We start from the raw sequence: 18,897 nt of genomic DNA, 5'->3' as shown, positions 1-18,897 counted from the left end.
TGTTCCTGCTTAACCCCATATCCTTTGATCCCTTTAGCCCGAAAAGCTCTAGAGGTCATAGAGGTTTACAGCATGGAAACAGGCCCTTCGGCCCATGCCGCTCTTTTTTTAAACCCCTAAGCTAGTCCCAATTGCCCGCATTTGGCCCATATCCCACTATACACAACTTACCCATGTAACTGTCTAAATGCTTTTTAAAAGACAAAATTGTACCTACTACCTCTGGCAGCTTGTTCTAGACACTCACCACCCTGTGAAAAAAATTGCCCCTCTGGACACTTTTGTATCTCTCCCCTTTCACCTTAAACCTGTACCCTCTAGTTTTAGACTCCCCTATCTTTGGGAAAAGATATTGACTATCTAGCTGATCTATGCCCCTCATTATTTTATAGACCTCTATAAGATCACCCCTCAGCCTCCTACGCTCCAAAGAAAAAAGTCCCAGTCTATCCAGCCTCTCCTTATAACTCAAACCATCAAGTCCTGGAAGCATCCTAGTAAATCTTTTCTTCACTGTTTCTAGTTTAATAATATTCTTTCTATAATAGGGTGACCAGAATACACAGTATTCCAAGTGTGGCCAGACCAATGTCTTGTACAACTTCAAAAAGACGTCCTGACTCCTGTATTCAATGTTCTGACCAATGAAACCAAGCATGTTGAATGCCTTCTTCACCACTCTGTCCACTGTGATTCCACTTTCAAGGAGCTATGAACCTGTACCCCTCGATCTCTTTGTTCTGTAACTCTCCCCATCGCCCTACTATTATATATCTAACTCCTTCTTGAAAACATACAATGTTTTGGCCTCAACTGCTTTATTTCACAGGCTCACCAGTCTCTGGATGAAGAGCTTTCTCATCTTATTCCTAAGTGGTTTAATCTGTATTCTTAGACTATGATCTCTGGTTCTGAACTCCTCCACCATTGGGAACATCCTTCCTGCATCTACCCTGTCTAGTCCTGTTAGAACTTTATAGGTCTTTGTGAATCCCGACGTCACCACAGGAGCTCCAAAGTAACATTCCGCTCTCACTCTCCCTACTTTATCCTCTCGACTCCGCTCTTAGTCTTGCTCTTTTACTCACGCCTGATTCTCCCAACTCCACTTCCCAGACTTGTATGAAATAGAAGCAGGTATGTTAGCAACATTCAAGGTGTATCTTGATAAGACACATGAACGGGATGCAAGCAGAGGGATAAAAACCACGTTTTGGCACAGGATTGGTGGGCCGAAGACCCTTTTCCCATGCTGTATGGTTTTGTTCAGGATTGGGCAATTTTGGCCCTTCAAATCTATTTATTCTACCATTCAATATGATCATGGCTGATCTTTTATTTTACCTCCACTTTCACGTTGTTCACATATCCCGCTCAGTGTTCAAAAATCTGTCGATTCTTGCTTTAATTCTGAACAACTGAGCAATCAAAGTTCTCTGGGGTAGAAAACTCCAAAGATTCAGGACACGTTTGAGCGAAGAACTTTCTGATCTTTTGTGTCCTAAATTATGAGACTGTGATCACCAAGTTCTAGATTTCTCAACTCGGGAAAACATCCAACCAGCACCTAGCCCATGAAGAATTTTGTATGTTTTAATTAAATCACCTTAGTCTCGACTTCCTAAAATTTAGTATTTATTTACTCAATCCTCTCAGTCCAGAAATTAGCCCAGACTGCATATAATCAAGGCAACAGCACAGTAAACGTTTTTTTTAAATTTACTAAACACCCAGCCATACCATTGTGATTTTGTAGTGTAATATTAAACTTGCATTGAGTGTCCCCTTCAACACTGCAGTGTGGTCAAGGAACAATCTTTGTTCTTCAGGACCAAATGAGGTAAAGAAATAGATATGTCAAAAAACATTTAATTCTTCACAAAATACAAGCTTTAATGTTAACTGGTTAAAAATGAAAGTCAATGGCTAGACTAGAGAGAGTTAACAATTAATTCAATTCTACTCACCTGAAAAAGCATATTTTAATCAGTGCATCAACAATGATTTATTTTAAATGTACACCAATTTTTAATTCTAACATTCTAGCGAAATCAACTCAAGGTTGTTTTAAAAGGGATTTTTCATTTACAGGAACATTAAAAAATATTTAAACAGAAACCCCGTATTATAATAAAATTTAAATTCCTTACCGTTCAATTACATAGAAATTGTCTCCATCATCATTTTGGTCAATGACGTGTTCTGAAGGTTTAACTTTCCTCTCAAACATTGCATCAAGGATTTGATATAATTGTTCCTGTTAAAAATAATGGGATGTTATCAGTTTGATACCATTTTACTTAAGCTTCTATTTCCCTCCTCTCTTTTCTGAAATGTCCCCATCACCTGCAGGTGAAAATAAATAGTCACAAATGCAGTTTTAGAGACCATGATAAAAATGGCAGTTTTGGCTAGTTGAAAAAAAATCATGCCTTTTCCCAAATGCTCAAATGGTTCAGCAACAAGGATCATCTAGTGTTTTTCTGCAATGTTCTATAATTAAACACCATTCAAACTTGAGTTTTTTCTGCTGCCTATCCCCAATTGCTCGATAAGGTGATGGTGAGCAGCCTTCTTGAACCACTGCTATCCATCTGGTGCGGATACACCATCAGTGCTATTTAGGAAGAGTGTTCCTGGATCTTGACTCTGTGACAGTAAAAGAATGGCAATATATTTCCAAGTCAGGATAGTGAGTGGTCCTGGTGCTGGTGCTCCCATCTGTTGGAAGGTGCTGTCAAAGGGGCCTTGCTAAATTCCTCCTTGTAGATGGTACACACTGTTGTCACTGTACAATGGTGGTAGAGAGATTGAATGTTTACAATGGTGGATGGACTACCAATCATGCTGGCGGCTTTGACCTGGATGGTGTCAAGCCTTTTCAGGGTTTTTGGAGCTGCTCTCACTGTAATGTCACTGAGCGCACAGAGAGATGGTTAGATTCTCTCTCACTGGAGACTGTACTTGTGTGGTACATATGTTAACTTGCCATTTATCAGCCCAAGCCCGATTGTTGCTCAATGCTTGCTGCATATGAACACAGAATGCTTCAGAATCTGAGGAGTTGAGAATGTGCGTCGTTCAGCACCAGTCATTCAGCTCTGACGAAGGGTCAGCTAGACTCGAAGCGTTGAATCTATTTTCTCCCCACAGATGCTGTCAGATTTGCTGAGATTTTCCAGCATTTTCTGTTTTTGTTTCAGATTCCAGCATTCACAGTATTTTGCTTTACTATTAATGCACGGTCATCAGTGAGTCATCCCCACTTTTGACTTTGTGATGGATGGTAGGTCATTGATGAAGCACTGTGGATAAATTGGCCTAGGACAAGACTGCGAAGAATTCCCAGTGATGTTCTGGTCCTCAGAAGATTGACATCCAGCAATCACCACCACCTTCCTGAATGATGCTGGCGAACCCAAAATAAAGGTCAGTGAACAGATTAATATGCTGACTAAGCGACATTACTACTACACCATCTCACCTCCCTAGAAATGAAGCAAATTTGTTTTCGCGTATATTGCATTTCTGAAGCTTGTGACAACTGTAATTCAATCAAAAATCTTCATACACATTAATATCTCAAATAAATGCAAAATATTGCAGATGCTGGAAATCTGAAATCAAAACAGAAAATGTCGGATAAACTCTGGAGGTCTGGCAGCGTCTGTGGAGAGAAAGAATTAACGTTTCAAATGGTCCTTCCACTGAACTGAAGATCGAAATGTACAGAATTATAAAGTTGGAAAGGGAGCGGAGCAGAATACAAGACCAGGAATAGGTTGCGGCAAAGGAGCTATAGACAAATTTGCTATGGCCATAAGACAAAGGAGGGGATGTTAATAGGATGAAGAGTGCTAATAGTGGCAAAAGGTGAGACAACAGACTGTGTTAATGGGAACAACTGAACAGCCAGGGACACGTGACCAAGTAGATGGACAGATGGGGCTTCTTTTGGGACAGGTCAGGGAGCTGAAAGACAACTGGCAACATTCTAAAAAAAGTGGGCGGGGAGAAATTTGCTGCCTAAAATTGTTGAACTCGAATGTTGGATTCGGAAGGCCTAATTACGGCATATGTGGCCAACTGCCTGGCCTGTTTCAACACAACTCCATCCCTCCCTCACATGGCCACATGTCGTTAGCTGTTCAGTTGCTTCCATTAACACATTATCTCACCTTTTGCCACCGTTCGCAGTCTCCATCCCTAGTGGCACCATTAACACTCCCCTTTGTCTCTTTTTTTAAAATCATTGGTGGGACATGGGGTAAAGCTGGCCGGCCGGCCAGCATTTATTGCCCATCCCTAGTTGCCCTTGAACAGAGTGGCTTGCTGTGCTATTTCAGAGGGCAGTTGAGAGTCAACCACATTGCTGTGGCTTTGGAGTCACATGTAGACTGGACCAGGCAAGGACGGCAAAGTTCCTTCCCTAAAAGGATATTAGTGAACCAGATGGGATTTTCCGACAATCAACAATGGTTTCATGGTCATCAGTAAATTCTTAATTCCAGATATTTTTCATTGAGTTCAAATTCCACCATCTGCCATGGTGGGATTCAAATCCAGGTCCCCAGAACATTAGCCGAGTTTCTGGATTAATAACAACACTAGGCCATTGCCTCCCCGTGACAAACTGAGGAAAGATAGAAATGCACATACTTATTTAGTTGGAGAGGAGGTGAGGCAGAGGAGATATCTCCTCTGCCTCACCTCCTCTCCAACTAAATAAGTCTGTACATTTCCATCTTTCCTCAGTTCTATTGAAGGATCATTTAGATCCAAAACACACATTTTGTTTCTCTGCGTAGATGCTGCCAAACCTGCTGAGTTTATCCAGCATGTTCTGTTTTTATTGCATGCACATCAAGTCTGTTTACAATGTCTCACATGGTATGATCTTCCTGTGTCCTTATTTCCTGTCACATTTTGTTTTATGACAGAATATAGCAGGAACAATTAGAATTGAGTAGATGCAAAGTGCCAAAATACTGCCAAGGGCTAACACTCAGGATTAATGAAAATAGTCAATCCTGAATTTCCAATCAAAAAAATGAAAGGTGAAGAACCACCAAATCATTCTTTTGGGGATGATTACCAACTTTGTTTTAATGTAATTACATCATGTTTAAGCAAGATAAAAACACCATAACTTTACACAGTCTACCATAACATGCTTGCATTTACAGAAGTGTTTCTTTGAGTCTTTCAGCATCATCTTAGGAGCGGCACGGTAGCACAGTGGTTAGCACTGCTGCCTCACAGCGCCAGGGACCCAGGTTCAGTCTCCGACTTGGGTCACTGTCTGTGTGGAGTTTGCACTTCCTCCCCGTGTCTGCGTGGGTTTCGTCTGGGTGCTTCGGTTTTCTCTCACATTCTGAAAGACGTGCTGGTTAGCTGCATTGACCTGAACAGGCACCAGATTGTGCCGACTAGGAGAATTTCGCGGTAACTTCATTGCAATGTTAATGCAAGCCTTGCTTATGACTAATAAATAAACTTTAACTTTATCTTCATTCATGTTTTTACTTCAAGACTATAACCTTGCTCAGAAGCCAAAGCTTCACTGGAATTCCTTTCTGCCCAGATCTATTGAAGGGAGTTAATCAGCCACAGGTATGCGTCATGTGCACAGGCAAATCCAGAATTGCCCAGCACTTAAGAACAGGTTTCTGTGACTTTGTGTAAAAGCACTTGAGGATTCCCCCCCTTCGGAAACAAGATGGAGATTGAATCCTCAAAGCTTATTTCAGGTAAATTTCATATCCAACTGCTCCTTTTCTATTATGAACTGAACATTAAAAAATTAGAACGCAAAGTTGCCAAACAAAATTTTTTTAAAATTGGTGTACATAGCCAACAGCCAAAAAATCTTCCTCTGACTGCCCACCAACATGTACCAGAAGGGGTAGAGAATTACCTGACCCAAACGGTAATTTGCTTATGTATGAATTTTCTGCATTACTGAGGATGTCAAATTTATAAAAGGCCTGAAAAGCAGATACGAATGTTCATTTTTCAATTGGGATCTATTCTACACTGGAAAAACTGACAAACAACTCAAATTCTCTGTATTTCAGATAATCAAATCGAAGATGACAGTTTCCTTGGACAAATATTTTCCGCCTGTGGTGGATGTCAAGTCACATCAGCACTCAAGATAAAGTCTGCAGAACTTTCACGGTGTTCGAACATAATTACTCAAATCAACATAAATGTTAATAGGACCAACCGGAAACTTGGTGCCATTTGCACTTATCATCAATAAGATGAGATAGATAAAGCAGCTGCACTACCAGCTTAATTTCATCAAATAGAAAGGCAGTGCTGGGCAGGTACTTCTCACACAATGGACTAAACATTCCACTTTGTTTATAATGATGGGATAGTTCAGTGCTTTCACGTACAAAAGCACCATTTATTGGTGGAATACAACATGGCACAGATTTTCGCAAATTGTTCTTGAGCAACCTGTCCAACAAATGATCAATCAATGCCAATTTGTAACGCTTTTCAGCATTTTAATATGCTGGACAATGGACTGAACTTGCATAGTTGTCGCACAGCATAGACTGCTCTGTCTGCTACAGAATGAATCACAGGAAAAGCTGCAAAAATAGACAGAAAATAACAATTGCACAGAAAAGTACAGAAGTATTTAGCATGAGCAACATCACTCCTGCAATTAATTTCATAGAGCTTCTGTAATTAATTATCACACCTCGATTAGAATGATAACTCTAATGAAATACAAGGCAGAGCTGATGAAAATTACTTGACACCCAACTGTGATAGTTAAAAGTTGGTTACAAATGGTAGGACTTGCCTCTAACAGAAGATTGTGAAGTTCAGACCCACTGCAATACTTGAGCACATAATCTAGGGTGGCTCTTAGATGCAGTGTTGAGGGAGACAATTCTGATTGTGATGACGGAGAAGAATTATTTGCTGTCTGCCACAGGGAAGATCTTTGCAAGGATCCACCTCAGCTGCATTCTCCCAATGCCGAGGTATTCCTTCCAGAGCCACAGTGTGGTTTTATGATCCTCACTGCATAGTAAATTCAGAAAAAGTGCAAGGAACAGCTACTGCACGGTTTACAAATATCCACTTTAACTGTATTTGTGATGCAAATAAAAATGTGTCAAGCGCACAAGTGAAGGTGCTTCTTCCAATTTATATCATATTTTATAGCACGGTTATATTATGCCAGCAGAGGCCATGAGCTTCCCTTCATTTGGGAGAAAAAAAAAATCAGCCTGGGAAGTTTGCATTGAATCCGGTGACAGCTAAAGAACGCTTCTCTATAAAGGCTTCGGAATGTTGTATGGTGGAAAAAGATTCTTTTGTTTTTAAAAGGCAGACAATTAGGATACAGGCTCTATCGCAAGTAACTGCAAATATTCTTGTACCCACACACGTCCAGATAGAGTCATAGAGTTTTACAGCCCAGAAAGAGGCCCTTTGGCCCATTGCTTTTGCGCTGGCCAAAGCATCTGCGTACATTTTGCACAATGAACAATTGTTCTAAAACTAACCTGCAGGGAAAAACACTGGTTTCCCCCTCTCAAGTTTTAAGAAGCAACTGTTAGCCACCTTCATGTTAATACTGACAAATTCCCTTGATAATTTGATATTGCATCCCTATTATACAACAAAGCCTCCTAAGTGGCACCTTAACAAATGCCTTCTTAAAACCATATACACAGCATTACTCTTACCAATATAATCTCCTTAAAAGAATTTTATTAAATGTCAGATAAGATGTTGCTTTTATAAATGTGCACTGGCTGTCCTGAAATGTTTCATTTTAATGTTATTTTTCATTATGGCCGACAATAGAAACTCTGGGTGAAGACTCTATATTAACCAGCATATTCCTGTGAGGAACTGCAATAACTCAAATCCTTACAAACATCACTGCATGGTCAAAATCTTTGCTAATTCCACCTAATATCCCTCAGCATGCTAGAGTGCATGCCATCGTGGTCCAGTTACCTCATCCATTGGGTTCCATCAATTTGTTCAACATGTCCAATTTATCCAGTTAACTTATCTAACGTACAACCGACCCAGTTAACCTGTCTAATTGCATCAACCCATCCTCACTGTCATTGCCTGCTGTGAAACCAACCTGCGTAGATATATAGCACGTTCAACACAGAAAAGCTTCCCAAGGGTCTGCACAGATGCATAATCAGATAAAAATGAACAACGTGCCAAATTAATGAATGAATGCTCAAACAGTGGACTTTAAACACAGCGGGAGGGGGGGGGGGAGGGAGCCGGCGAGGGGGGGAGGGAGCCGGCGAGGGGGGGAGGGAGCCGGCGAGGGGGGGAGGGAGCCGGCGAGGGGGGGAGGGAGCCGGCGAGGGGGGGAGGGAGCCGGCGAGGGGGGGAGGGAGCCGGCGAGGGGGGGAGGGAGCCGGCGAGGGGGGGAGGGAGCCGGCGAGGGGGGGAGGGAGCCGGCGAGGGGGGGAGGGAGCCGGCGAGGGGGGGAGGGAGCCGGCGAGGGGGGGAGGGAGCCGGCGAGGGGGGGAGGGAGCCGGCGAGGGGGGGAGGGAGCCGGCGAGAGGGGGAGGGAGCCGGCGAGAGGGGGAGGGAGCCGGCGAGAGGGGGAGGGAGCCGGCGAGAGGGGGAGGGAGCCGGCGAGAGGGGGAGGGAGCCGGCGAGAGGGGGAGGGAGCCGGCGAGAGGGGGAGGGAGCCGGCGAGAGGGGGAGGGAGCCGGCGAGAGGGGGAGGGAGCCGGCGAGAGGGGGAGGGAGCCGGCGAGAGGGGGAGGGAGCCGGCGAGAGGGGGAGGGAGCCGGCGAGAGGGGGAGGGAGCCGGCGAGAGGGGGAGGGAGCCGGCGAGAGGGGGAGGGAGCCGGCGAGAGGGGGAGGGAGCCGGCGAGAGGGGGAGGGAGCCGGCGAGAGGGGGAGGGAGCCGGCGAGAGGGGGAGGGAGCCGGCGAGAGGGGGAGGGAGCCGGCGAGAGGGGGAGGGAGCCGGCGAGAGGGGGAGGGAGCCGGCGAGAGGGGGAGGGAGCCGGCGAGAGGGGGAGGGAGCCGGCGAGAGGGGGAGGGAGCCGGCGAGAGGGGGAGGGAGCCGGCGAGAGGGGGAGGGAGCCGGCGAGAGGGGGAGGGAGCCGGCGAGAGGGGGAGGGAGCCGGCGAGAGGGGGAGGGAGCCGGCGAGAGGGGGAGGGAGCCGGCGAGAGGGGGAGGGAGCCGGCGAGAGGGGGAGGGAGCCGGCGAGAGGGGGAGGGAGCCGGCGAGAGGGGGAGGGAGCCGGCGAGAGGGGGAGGGAGCCGGCGAGAGGGGGAGGGAGCCGGCGAGAGGGGGAGGGAGCCGGCGAGAGGGGGAGGGAGCCGGCGAGAGGGGGAGGGAGCCGGCGAGAGGGGGAGGGAGCCGGCGAGAGGGGGAGGGAGCCGGCGAGAGGGGGAGGGAGCCGGCGAGAGGGGGAGGGAGCCGGCGAGAGGGGGAGGGAGCCGGCGAGAGGGGGAGGGAGCCGGCGAGAGGGGGAGGGAGCCGGCGAGAGGGGGAGGGAGCCGGCGAGAGGGGGAGGGAGCCGGCGAGAGGGGGAGGGAGCCGGCGAGAGGGGGAGGGAGCCGGCGAGAGGGGGAGGGAGCCGGCGAGAGGGGGAGGGAGCCGGCGAGAGGGGGAGGGAGCCGGCGAGAGGGGGAGGGAGCCGGCGAGAGGGGGAGGGAGCCGGCGAGAGGGGGAGGGAGCCGGCGAGAGAGAGAGAGAGAGAGAGAGAGAGAGAGAGAGAGAGAGTAGGCAAGCGAGAGAGAGAGAGAGAAAGCGAGAGAGAGAGAGAGAAAGCGAGAGAGAGAGAGAGAGAAAGCGAGAGAGAGAGAGAGAAAGCGAGAGAGAGAGAGAGAAAGCGAGAGAGAGAGAGAGAAAGCGAGAGAGAGAGAGAAAGCGAGAGAGAGAGAGTAAGCGAGAGAGAGAAAGCGAGAGAGAGAAAGCGAGAGAGAGAGAGAAAGCGAGAGAGAGAGAGAAATGAGAGAGAGAAAGCGAGAGAGAGAGAGAAAGCGAGAGAGAGAGAGAAAGCGAGAGAGAGAGAGAAAGCGAGAGAGAGAGAGAAAGCGAGAGAGAGAGAGAAAGCGAGAGAGAGAGAGAAAGCGAGAGAGAGAGAGAAAGCGAGAGAGAGAGAGAAAGCGAGAGAGAGAGAGAAAGCAAAAGCGAGAGAGAGAGAGAAAGCAAAAGCGAGAGAGAGAGAGGTTCAGATCTTTGGGAAAAGGAAGCATGGTACTTCAAAAGGGCCTAGAGACAAAGGAACAAGTAGACTAACAACTGGGAGGATGTGGAGAGGTAGTGGAGAGTTAGAGCTGAGTGTAACCAGCATTGACAAACGGCAGTGTGTAGGTAAGGATAAAGAAGAAGCTAATGATAAATCCATGAGGTACACCAGAAGTAAATGTAGGGTGGGAGGAGAAGCCATCGCAGGGCATGTTTTAGCTGCAAGTAGGTAATTAATAGTGGAACTGAGTGAGGTTGGTCAACTCGGATGAACAGTGGAGGATTGGTATTAAAGGAGGTTGATATGGTCAAAGTCTGCAGAGGTCGAGATGGACAAAGAGAAATAGAGCATGTGGTTACAATCACAGATCTTAACCATAAGCAGCTAATTTGGCCTCACTGCTCCAATACTAATTAGGATTGGGAGGGATAGCAGTGATAGGGTAATGCTTCATCAAGTGGTTCTGCTGAAAACTCACTGGTGAAGATGAAGATGTTTGTTGGGTGAGCTTGAGCCGGACGAGGAAAAATTGTGTATCTAAGTCAGTCACAGAGCATGCCATTCTGAACTGATTCAGGCCATTTCAGGATTGTGGTAGGATGGAAATTTGATGGCAGGGATTCAAACAGAAGAAAAGTTGGGTGTGGATTTGGGAAGCAACAATGTATTCAAGTACTTCAAAAAGGAGAAAGCAAGTAGAAAAAGGATGCTAGTTTGGAAGGGCAGAAGGGTGAAAGCGGTTTTTTTCTCCAGGAGTGAGGCAATGATGACAGCTTTGGGAAAAAGACAGTTTTGAAAGAAAAAGATACAGACAGAGCATGAGAGATAGGAAGAGAGAACATTTAAAATACCAGCAAGCAAAGGCGCCAACATGAATTGTTGGATGGTGAACAGTTTAGTGGGAATTGGGTTGACAGAATATATGTCAGGTCTCATGGATAAGGTGACCTCAGAAGAGACATATGGAGGGGTAGGAGAGAAACTAGAGAAAGGGGCACTTATAGTCAGGAGAACTTTGGAAGAAGTTTGGTTTAGTCGGCAAGGGAAAGGGGTCTTATGATAAAAGCAGCTGAATGGAAGGTTTGCTGTCCAAGAATATCATGAGTTTATCTTACTTGTTCGTGATTACAAGGATGGAAAAAGCAGGGAAGGACAATTTAAAGGAGATTGTTGACAGTTCAGAAAAAAATGATGGGGGTTATCTTTGCCTTCCAGGATGGTTCAGGAGTAGTGAGCAGTTTTGGCAGAGGACAGACAGCAAGGACTAAAAGTTTATTGCGGTCCGGCCAGATCAGGTAATGGGTGGTTTAAACCAATTATGCGCCAGATAAATTGAAGTTTGTGTCCCTCAGGCTTGCGAATGAGAAGTTTGGGGGCATACCAGAGTGAACGACCAATGTAGGAGCGAACAAGGATTTTACTGGGGCAGAAAAGCTTCAAAAGGTGGAAATTTCGGGGGGGGGGGGGGGGGGGGGGGGGGGGGATTGAGCAGTCTGGGAGCTACATTGTAGTCTTAGGTGATGAATGGATGGCTATAGACTGATCAAATGAGAGTACATTTCTTTCACTTCTTCACCCACCACAAAAATTGTTTTTTCCTAATTAGTCCTACCCTTGCTTTAACATGTTGCTCTTGCAAAATAATTTAATATTTTCATGCTGCCTGTCCATCACACCTTCTGTTTTTCCAATTATTTTTCTTCATCATCCATATTTTAAATTCTTGTTTTGATTTTCTTCTCCACTGTTAGCCCTGGAGTTGTTATATCCCTGTAACTACAATTAATCTCTCTACTCTGCCTCGCTTGTCACAACTGCTGGTTTTTCTTTCCACTTTATACAGAAGAGTTGGGTTTCATCTTGCCGAAATGTGTTTATTGAATTGCATTAACCTTTTATCATTCCCTCACTTTCAATTTTCATATCAAACTCTATGCTTCTTGGCTATGTCCATACACTTGCATAACTTGCTTCCCTCACTCCAATAAGTTATATCACCAATTGTTTCTTTGTTGAACTAAATAAAACACGGTAGTCCAGAAAGTAGAAACTCCCACTAAATAAAATACAATGGTCCAGAAAGTAGGGCCCAACCTGCACTATCCCAGCAATCCCACACATTTACCATGGCTGGTTCAGCTAATATACACACCTTGGGAGACCAAGGGCAAATTGGCATGGCCAATCCCCCTAACCTGTACATCTTTGGACTATGGGATGAAACAGGAGCACCCGGAGGGAGCCCACGCCGACACAGCCAATCACTCAAGGTCGGAATTGAACTCAGGTCCCTGGCGCTGCGAGATAGCAGTGGCTAATCACTGTGCCACCCTACTTGTTCTACTTGCATTACCCATTATTATTGTCCTTTATTTCAACATACATCTCTAACATATCTATATTTCACTACCTATTTCCCTTTGCACTGTTTTGGAATCCATAGCAGTTTCCTTATTATTCAAAACAAATAGATTCCAGATTTGCACCATCTCTATAACTAGCTCACTTGCTTATTTTGTGATGATAGCTTTGATGCCACCCATCCTTTTATCTTATTACTTTCTCCCAGAATATTTTACAACTAGGAAGGCTTAACCTCCAGTTCTGTCCGAGTTCAAGATGCTTCAAGCTTTTAAGACAGACCCACCTCATAGGGATTTGTGCCTCTCGTTCATCATTTAACTTGAACAAACTTTCTACATTCACACATAGATTACCTTTTTCCACCAAACAATTTTACTCATTCCTTTTCCCTTGATCAGTTTCCTTTTTATCTCATGCCCCATCGACCATTTGCTTTGCTTTTGCCTCTAAGTATCTTTTTCCATCTCTCCAATTTGTCTCTGCATTTTGATTTGATTTATTGTCACGTGTAACATAGTGAAAAGTATTGTTTCTTGCACACTATACAGACAAAGCATACCATTCGTAGAGAAGGAAAGGAGAGAGTGCAGAATGTAGTGTTACAGTCATAGCTAGGGTGTAGAGAAAGATCAACTTAATGCGAGGTAGGTCCATTCAAAAGTCTGACAGCGGCAGGGAAGAAGCTGTTCTTGAGTCGATTGGTACGTGGCCTCAGACTTTTGTATCTTTTTCCCGAAGGAAGGAGATGGAAGAGAGAATGCCCGGAGTGCGTGGGATCCTTAATTATGCTGGCTGCTTTGCCGAGGCAGCGGGAAGTGTAGACAGAGTCAATGGATGGGAGGCTGGTTTGCGTGATGGATTGGGCTACATTCACGACCTTTTGTTGTTCCTTGCGGTCTTGGGCACAGCAGGAGCCATACCAGGCTGTGATACAACCAGAAAGAAAGCTTTCTATGGTGCATCTGTAAAAGTTGGTGAGGGTCGTAGCTGACATGCCAAATTTCCTTAGAGAGAGAGAGAGAGAGAAAGAGAGAGGAGAGACCAGAACAGGTTGGTGATCTGGATACCTAAAAACTTGAAGCTCTCGACCCTTTCTACTTCATCCCCGTTGATGTAGACAGGGGCATGTTCTCCTTTACGCTTCCTGAAGTCGATGACAATCTCCTTCATTTTGTTGACATTGAGGGAGAGATTATTGTTGCCGCACCAGCATTTGTAGTTCCATTCACAAAGTATGCAAGGCAGCGTTTTGAATTGTTGCACCTGTTGTGCTTTTATTTTATGAAAAACCCGCAATACCACTGCCCTTTATACAAATCTACAAAGATTTGAAGCATCCATTCAGCATTCAGGACATTGGATTTTTGCAAACAAATACACCATTTACAGAAAGTTTTCTTCCTTTCTATCTTAAGTCAAAGTTTTCCAAGGTTACTGTCCTTCAATGGAGCCAACCAAATTGCTCCAGATAAAAATATATATACCACAAATGCTAATTTAAAGAATAACTCAGAAGTTCTGACCACATTTAAGGTACTATTTATTCAAAGTTGGAGGCCAATAGCAGTTGCTATTGACGACCGACTGTTTCATATCAGCATCAATTCATGCAGAGTAAATCAACTTCAGTCTCATGAAAAACACCTCGTATAACACAAATGGAAAGTTAAATCCTTCCATTAACCTGTCATTGGTGTGCCAAGCCACTCTGATTAAAATCTGCATTATTCCACCAGATACTGGCAAATGGAGGCTCCATTTCTGGAGGATCAGTATATCTTGGCAAACACAAAAGGTTGCGACAGAGCTTGTGTCCTAACTCTCTGCCTAAAAAAAACTTTCTCCGCCATACAGCATTCCAAAGTCTTTATACAGGAGTGTTCTTTTAGCTGTCACCAGAATCAATGCAAGCTTGCCAGCCTGATGACATTTATTTCCTCCAAAATGTAGGGAAGTTCATGGCTTCCACTGGTATAATATTACTTGCTATAAAATAAAAAGTAAAGGAAATAAATTGGAAACAGCACCTTCACTTGTGCACTTGACGCATTTTTATTTAAAACACAAACACAATTAAAGTTGAAATTTGTAAACTGTGTAGTGTAATGGATTTGAAATTCATTACAGAAATTAGATTCCTAAATCCACTTAACCAATCTAATGGACTGCTGACAATCTTTTACGGTAGTACAGTGGTTAGCACTGCTGCTTCACAGCTCCAGGGACCTGGCTTCGATTCCCAGCTTGGGTCACTATCTGTGTGGAGTTTGCACATTCTCGTGTCTGCGTGGGTTTCCTCCGGGTGCTCCGGTTTCCTCCCACAGTCCAAAGATGTGCAGGTTAGGTTGATTGGCCATGCTAAAAATTGCCCTTTAGTGTCCTGAGATGCGTAGGTTAGAGGGATTAGTGGGTAAATATGTAGGGATATGGGGGTAGGGCCCGGGTGGGATTGTGGTCGGTGCAGACTCGATGGGCCGAATGGCCTCTTTCTGTACTGTAGGGTTTCTATGATGATTTCTATGATGATTTTATTTCATGAATATGAGTGTGTCACTGGAAAGGCCAGCATTTGCCATCCATCCCTAATTGCCATTGAGAATGCAGTGCAACACCACCACCTGGGAGTTCCCCTCCAAGCTACTGTTCATTCCGACTTGAAATGCGTCATGTTCTTTCACTGTCACTGGGTCCAAATGCTGGAACTCCATCCCTAACAGCAAGATCGGTGTATCTACATCACATGGACTTCAATGATTTAAGGCGGCAGCTCACCACTACCGTCTCAAGGGCAAATTAGGGATGGGCAATAAATGCTGGCCTAGCCAGCGATGCTCACATCCCATGGGAGATACCGGCGCAGACTCAATGGGCCAAATGGCTTCCTTCTGCACTGTAGAGATTCTATGGCAATCACCAGCAAACATCTCCACTTTTGACATTATGCTTGGAAGCAAATCCTACAGCCTGATAATTCTCCATGTAACAAGTGTCTCTTGCTTCCTGTTCTACATTTCTTATAGGATCATAGGAACCCTACAGTGCAGAAGGAGGCTATTCGGCCCATCAAACCGGCACCAAGTACAATCCCACCCAGGCCCCATCCCCTTAACCTCATATTTACCCAGCTAATCCCCTAACACTAAGGGTCAATCTACCACGGCCAATTTACCTAACCTGTACATCTAGAACATAGAACATAGAACAGTACAGCACAGAACAGGCCCTTCGGCCCACGATGTTGTGCCGAGCTTTATCTGAAACCAAGATCAAGCTATCCCACTCCTTATCATCCTGGTGTGCTCCATGTGCCTATCCAATAACCGCTTAAATGTTCCTAAAGTGTCTGACTCCACTATCACTGCAGGCAGTCCATTCCACACCCCAACCACTCTCTGCGTAAAGAACCTACCTCTGATATCCTTCCTATATCTCCCACCACGAACCCTATAGTTATGCCCCCTTGTAATAGCTCCATCCACCCGAGGAAATAGTCTTTCAACGTTCACTCTATCTATCCCCTTCATCATTTTATAAACCTCTATTAAGTCTCCCCTCAGCCTCCTCCGCTCCAGAGAGAACAGCCCTAGCTCCCTCAACCTTTCCTCATAAGACCTACCCTCCAAACCAGGCAGCATCCTGCTAAATCTCCTCTGCACTCTTTCCAGCGCTTCCACATCCGACTTATAGTGAGGTGACCAGAACTGCACACAATATTCCAAATGTGGTCTCACCAAGGTCCTGTTCAGTTGCAGCATAACCCCACGGCTCTTAAACTCCAACCCCCTGTTAATAAAAGCTAACACACTATAGGCCTTCTTCACAGCTCTATCCACTTGAGTGGCAACCTTTAGAGATCTGTGGATATGGACCCCAAGATCTCTCTGTTCCTCCACAGTCTTCAGAACCCTACCTTTGACCCTGTAATCCACATTTAAATTAGTCCTACCAAAATGAATCACCTCACATTTATCAGGGTTAAACTCCATTTGCCATTTTTCAGCCCAGCTTTGCATCCTATCTATGTCTCTTTGCAGCCTACAACAGCCCTCCACCTCATCCACTACTCCACCAATCTTGGTGTCATCAGCAAATTTACTGATCCACCCTTCAGCCCCCTCCTCTAAGTCATTAATAAAAATCACAAAGAGCAGAGGACCAAGCACTGATCCCTGCGGCACTCCGCTAGCAACCTGCCTCCAATCCAATATCTTTGGAGTGTGGGTTGGATGGATTGGCCCCATGCTAAATTTATATAAAATTTACATAATGCTAATATATTTAATCTAGTAGTGATGATCCTTCAAAAACAGGAAACGGTCTGCTTCTATTACCTTTGTCCATTCTTGGTCATAATTTAAAGCAATGGCATATCAGCCGTAATCAATTTTCCAACTATTGCTTGGTGTATTCCTTTCCCCTCACACATTTGCAATACCCCCTCTCGAACACCTCAACATCTGTCCAGATGCCCGTCAACATCAACGGGGACAAAGTAGAAAGGGTCAAGAGCTTCAAATTTTTAGGTGTCCAGATCATCAGCAACCTGTCCTGGTCCCCTCATGCCGACACTATAGTTAAGAAAGCCCACCAACGCCTCTACTTTCTCAGAAGACTAAGGAAATTTGGCATGTCAGCTATGACTCTCACCGACATTTACAGATGCACCATAGAAAGCATTCTTTCTCGTTGTATCACAGCTTGGTGTGGCTCCTGCTCTGCTCAAGACCACAAGAAACTACAAAAGGTCGTGAATGTAGCCCAATCCATCACGCAAACCAGCCTCCCATCCATTGACTCGGTCTACACTTCCCACTGCCTCGGCAAAGCAGCCAGCATAATTAAGGACCCCAAGCACCCCGGACATTCTCTCTTCCACCTTCTTCCGTCGGGAAAAAGATACAAAAGTCTGAGGGCACATACCAACTGACTCAAGAACAGCTTCTTCTGTGCAGCCATCAGACTTTTGAATGGACTTACCTCGCATTAAGTTGATCTTCCTCTACACCCTAGCTATGACTGTAACACTACGTTCTGCGCTGTCATGTATCCTTCTCTATGAACGGTATGCTTTGTCTGTATAGCGCGCAAGGAACAATACTTTTCACTATGTTAATACACATGACAATAATAAATCAAATCAAAACAAAAATCAGAAATAAGTCATCCAACACAGCACACAATTTAAGATTTCAAGTTATATTTTTCATTTGGCTTCAATAAAGTTTATTTAGTGTCAGAAGTAGGTTTACATTAACATTGCAATGAAGTTACTGTGAAAATCCCCAAGTCGCCACACTCCAGCGCCTGTTCGGGTACACTGGAGGGAGAATTTAGCATGGACAATGCACCTAACCAACACGTCTTTTGGACTGTGAGGGGAAACCGGAGCACCCCCACACAGACACGGGGAGAACACGCAAACTCCACACAGCGACCTAAACCGGGAATTGAACCCATGTCCCTGGCACTGTGAGGCAGCAGTGCTAACCACTGTGCCACCGACAGTAGGTTAGTTCATCACACAACCACACTCCTGACTGATGATGGGACTGAGGTTTTTCCCTCTGTATTCATGTGTACAGTTCCTAGTTTTCCTAGAATTGATTAGATTTATTCTTGTAGCTGTCAGTAATATACTAACGTACAAGTTGGAAGTTATTTTACTCCTTTTAATTTTTGCCTGATAACTATTCAGCTAAGGGAATTGGAACCATCTAAAGTCGTCGATTTAAATCGGAGGTTCAGATTGCTCCCAATGCAGGATAATTGCTCATCAGAAATGTAAAACTTCCTGGGTAATTGCTGTGCAGTCCTTGCATGGGGATCTCCAGGGACTCCCCAGTGCATCTTCTGAGATATAACCTTTGCAGAGATCAGAAATTCTGGGTCCCAGTCCATTTTTGCAATGCCTTGACACTGCCTGTGCTGAACAGGACAAAACTTTGGAAACTCTTGCAAAAAAACTAATCAGATCATGCGTGATTTGTTTTAAACGCAAGTGGTTATATTTTAATGTAATATTCTTAGCAACATACCACGGGTTTGGTGTTTAAAGCAACCAGATTTTTCACGAAGATTTTATACTTATTCTAAATTTGATTGCAAGTTTCATAGTTTTAGATTCAACAGCATCCATTGGTACAAAATTAATTTTTAAAAGAAGCATTGAAATCAGTTGTGTTAATCACACTAGTTACTGTTAATTATGTCTCTGGTGGGAATTCCACAGAAATTACAACCCTTTGATTTGTTTTAACAATTACTAATTGATACTTAAACATTGACATTTTTGACTGTTATGAGCTATGATTAAACG

At 44.8% G+C, this 18,897-nt stretch overlaps 1 protein-coding gene across 1 annotated transcript in view; it reads right to left on the bottom strand.

Annotated features, from left to right (window-relative positions):
* prkar2aa (protein kinase, cAMP-dependent, regulatory, type II, alpha A) overlaps positions 1-18,897 on the bottom strand; it is a 323,658-nt gene that overhangs the window by 68,045 nt on the left and 236,716 nt on the right. Inside the window, exon 11 of the mRNA XM_078209955.1 lies at positions 2,151-2,257. Within this exon, the coding sequence (XP_078066081.1) occupies positions 2,151-2,257 (107 nt within the window). The remainder of the gene's footprint in view (positions 1-2,150; positions 2,258-18,897) is intronic.

The sequence above is a fragment of the Mustelus asterias genome, chromosome 3 (genome assembly GCF_964213995.1).
Source record: "Mustelus asterias chromosome 3, sMusAst1.hap1.1, whole genome shotgun sequence".
In the NCBI taxonomy this organism is placed as follows: domain Eukaryota; kingdom Metazoa; phylum Chordata; class Chondrichthyes; order Carcharhiniformes; family Triakidae; genus Mustelus; species Mustelus asterias.
This window is presented reverse-complemented; position numbering and strand designations above follow the sequence as displayed.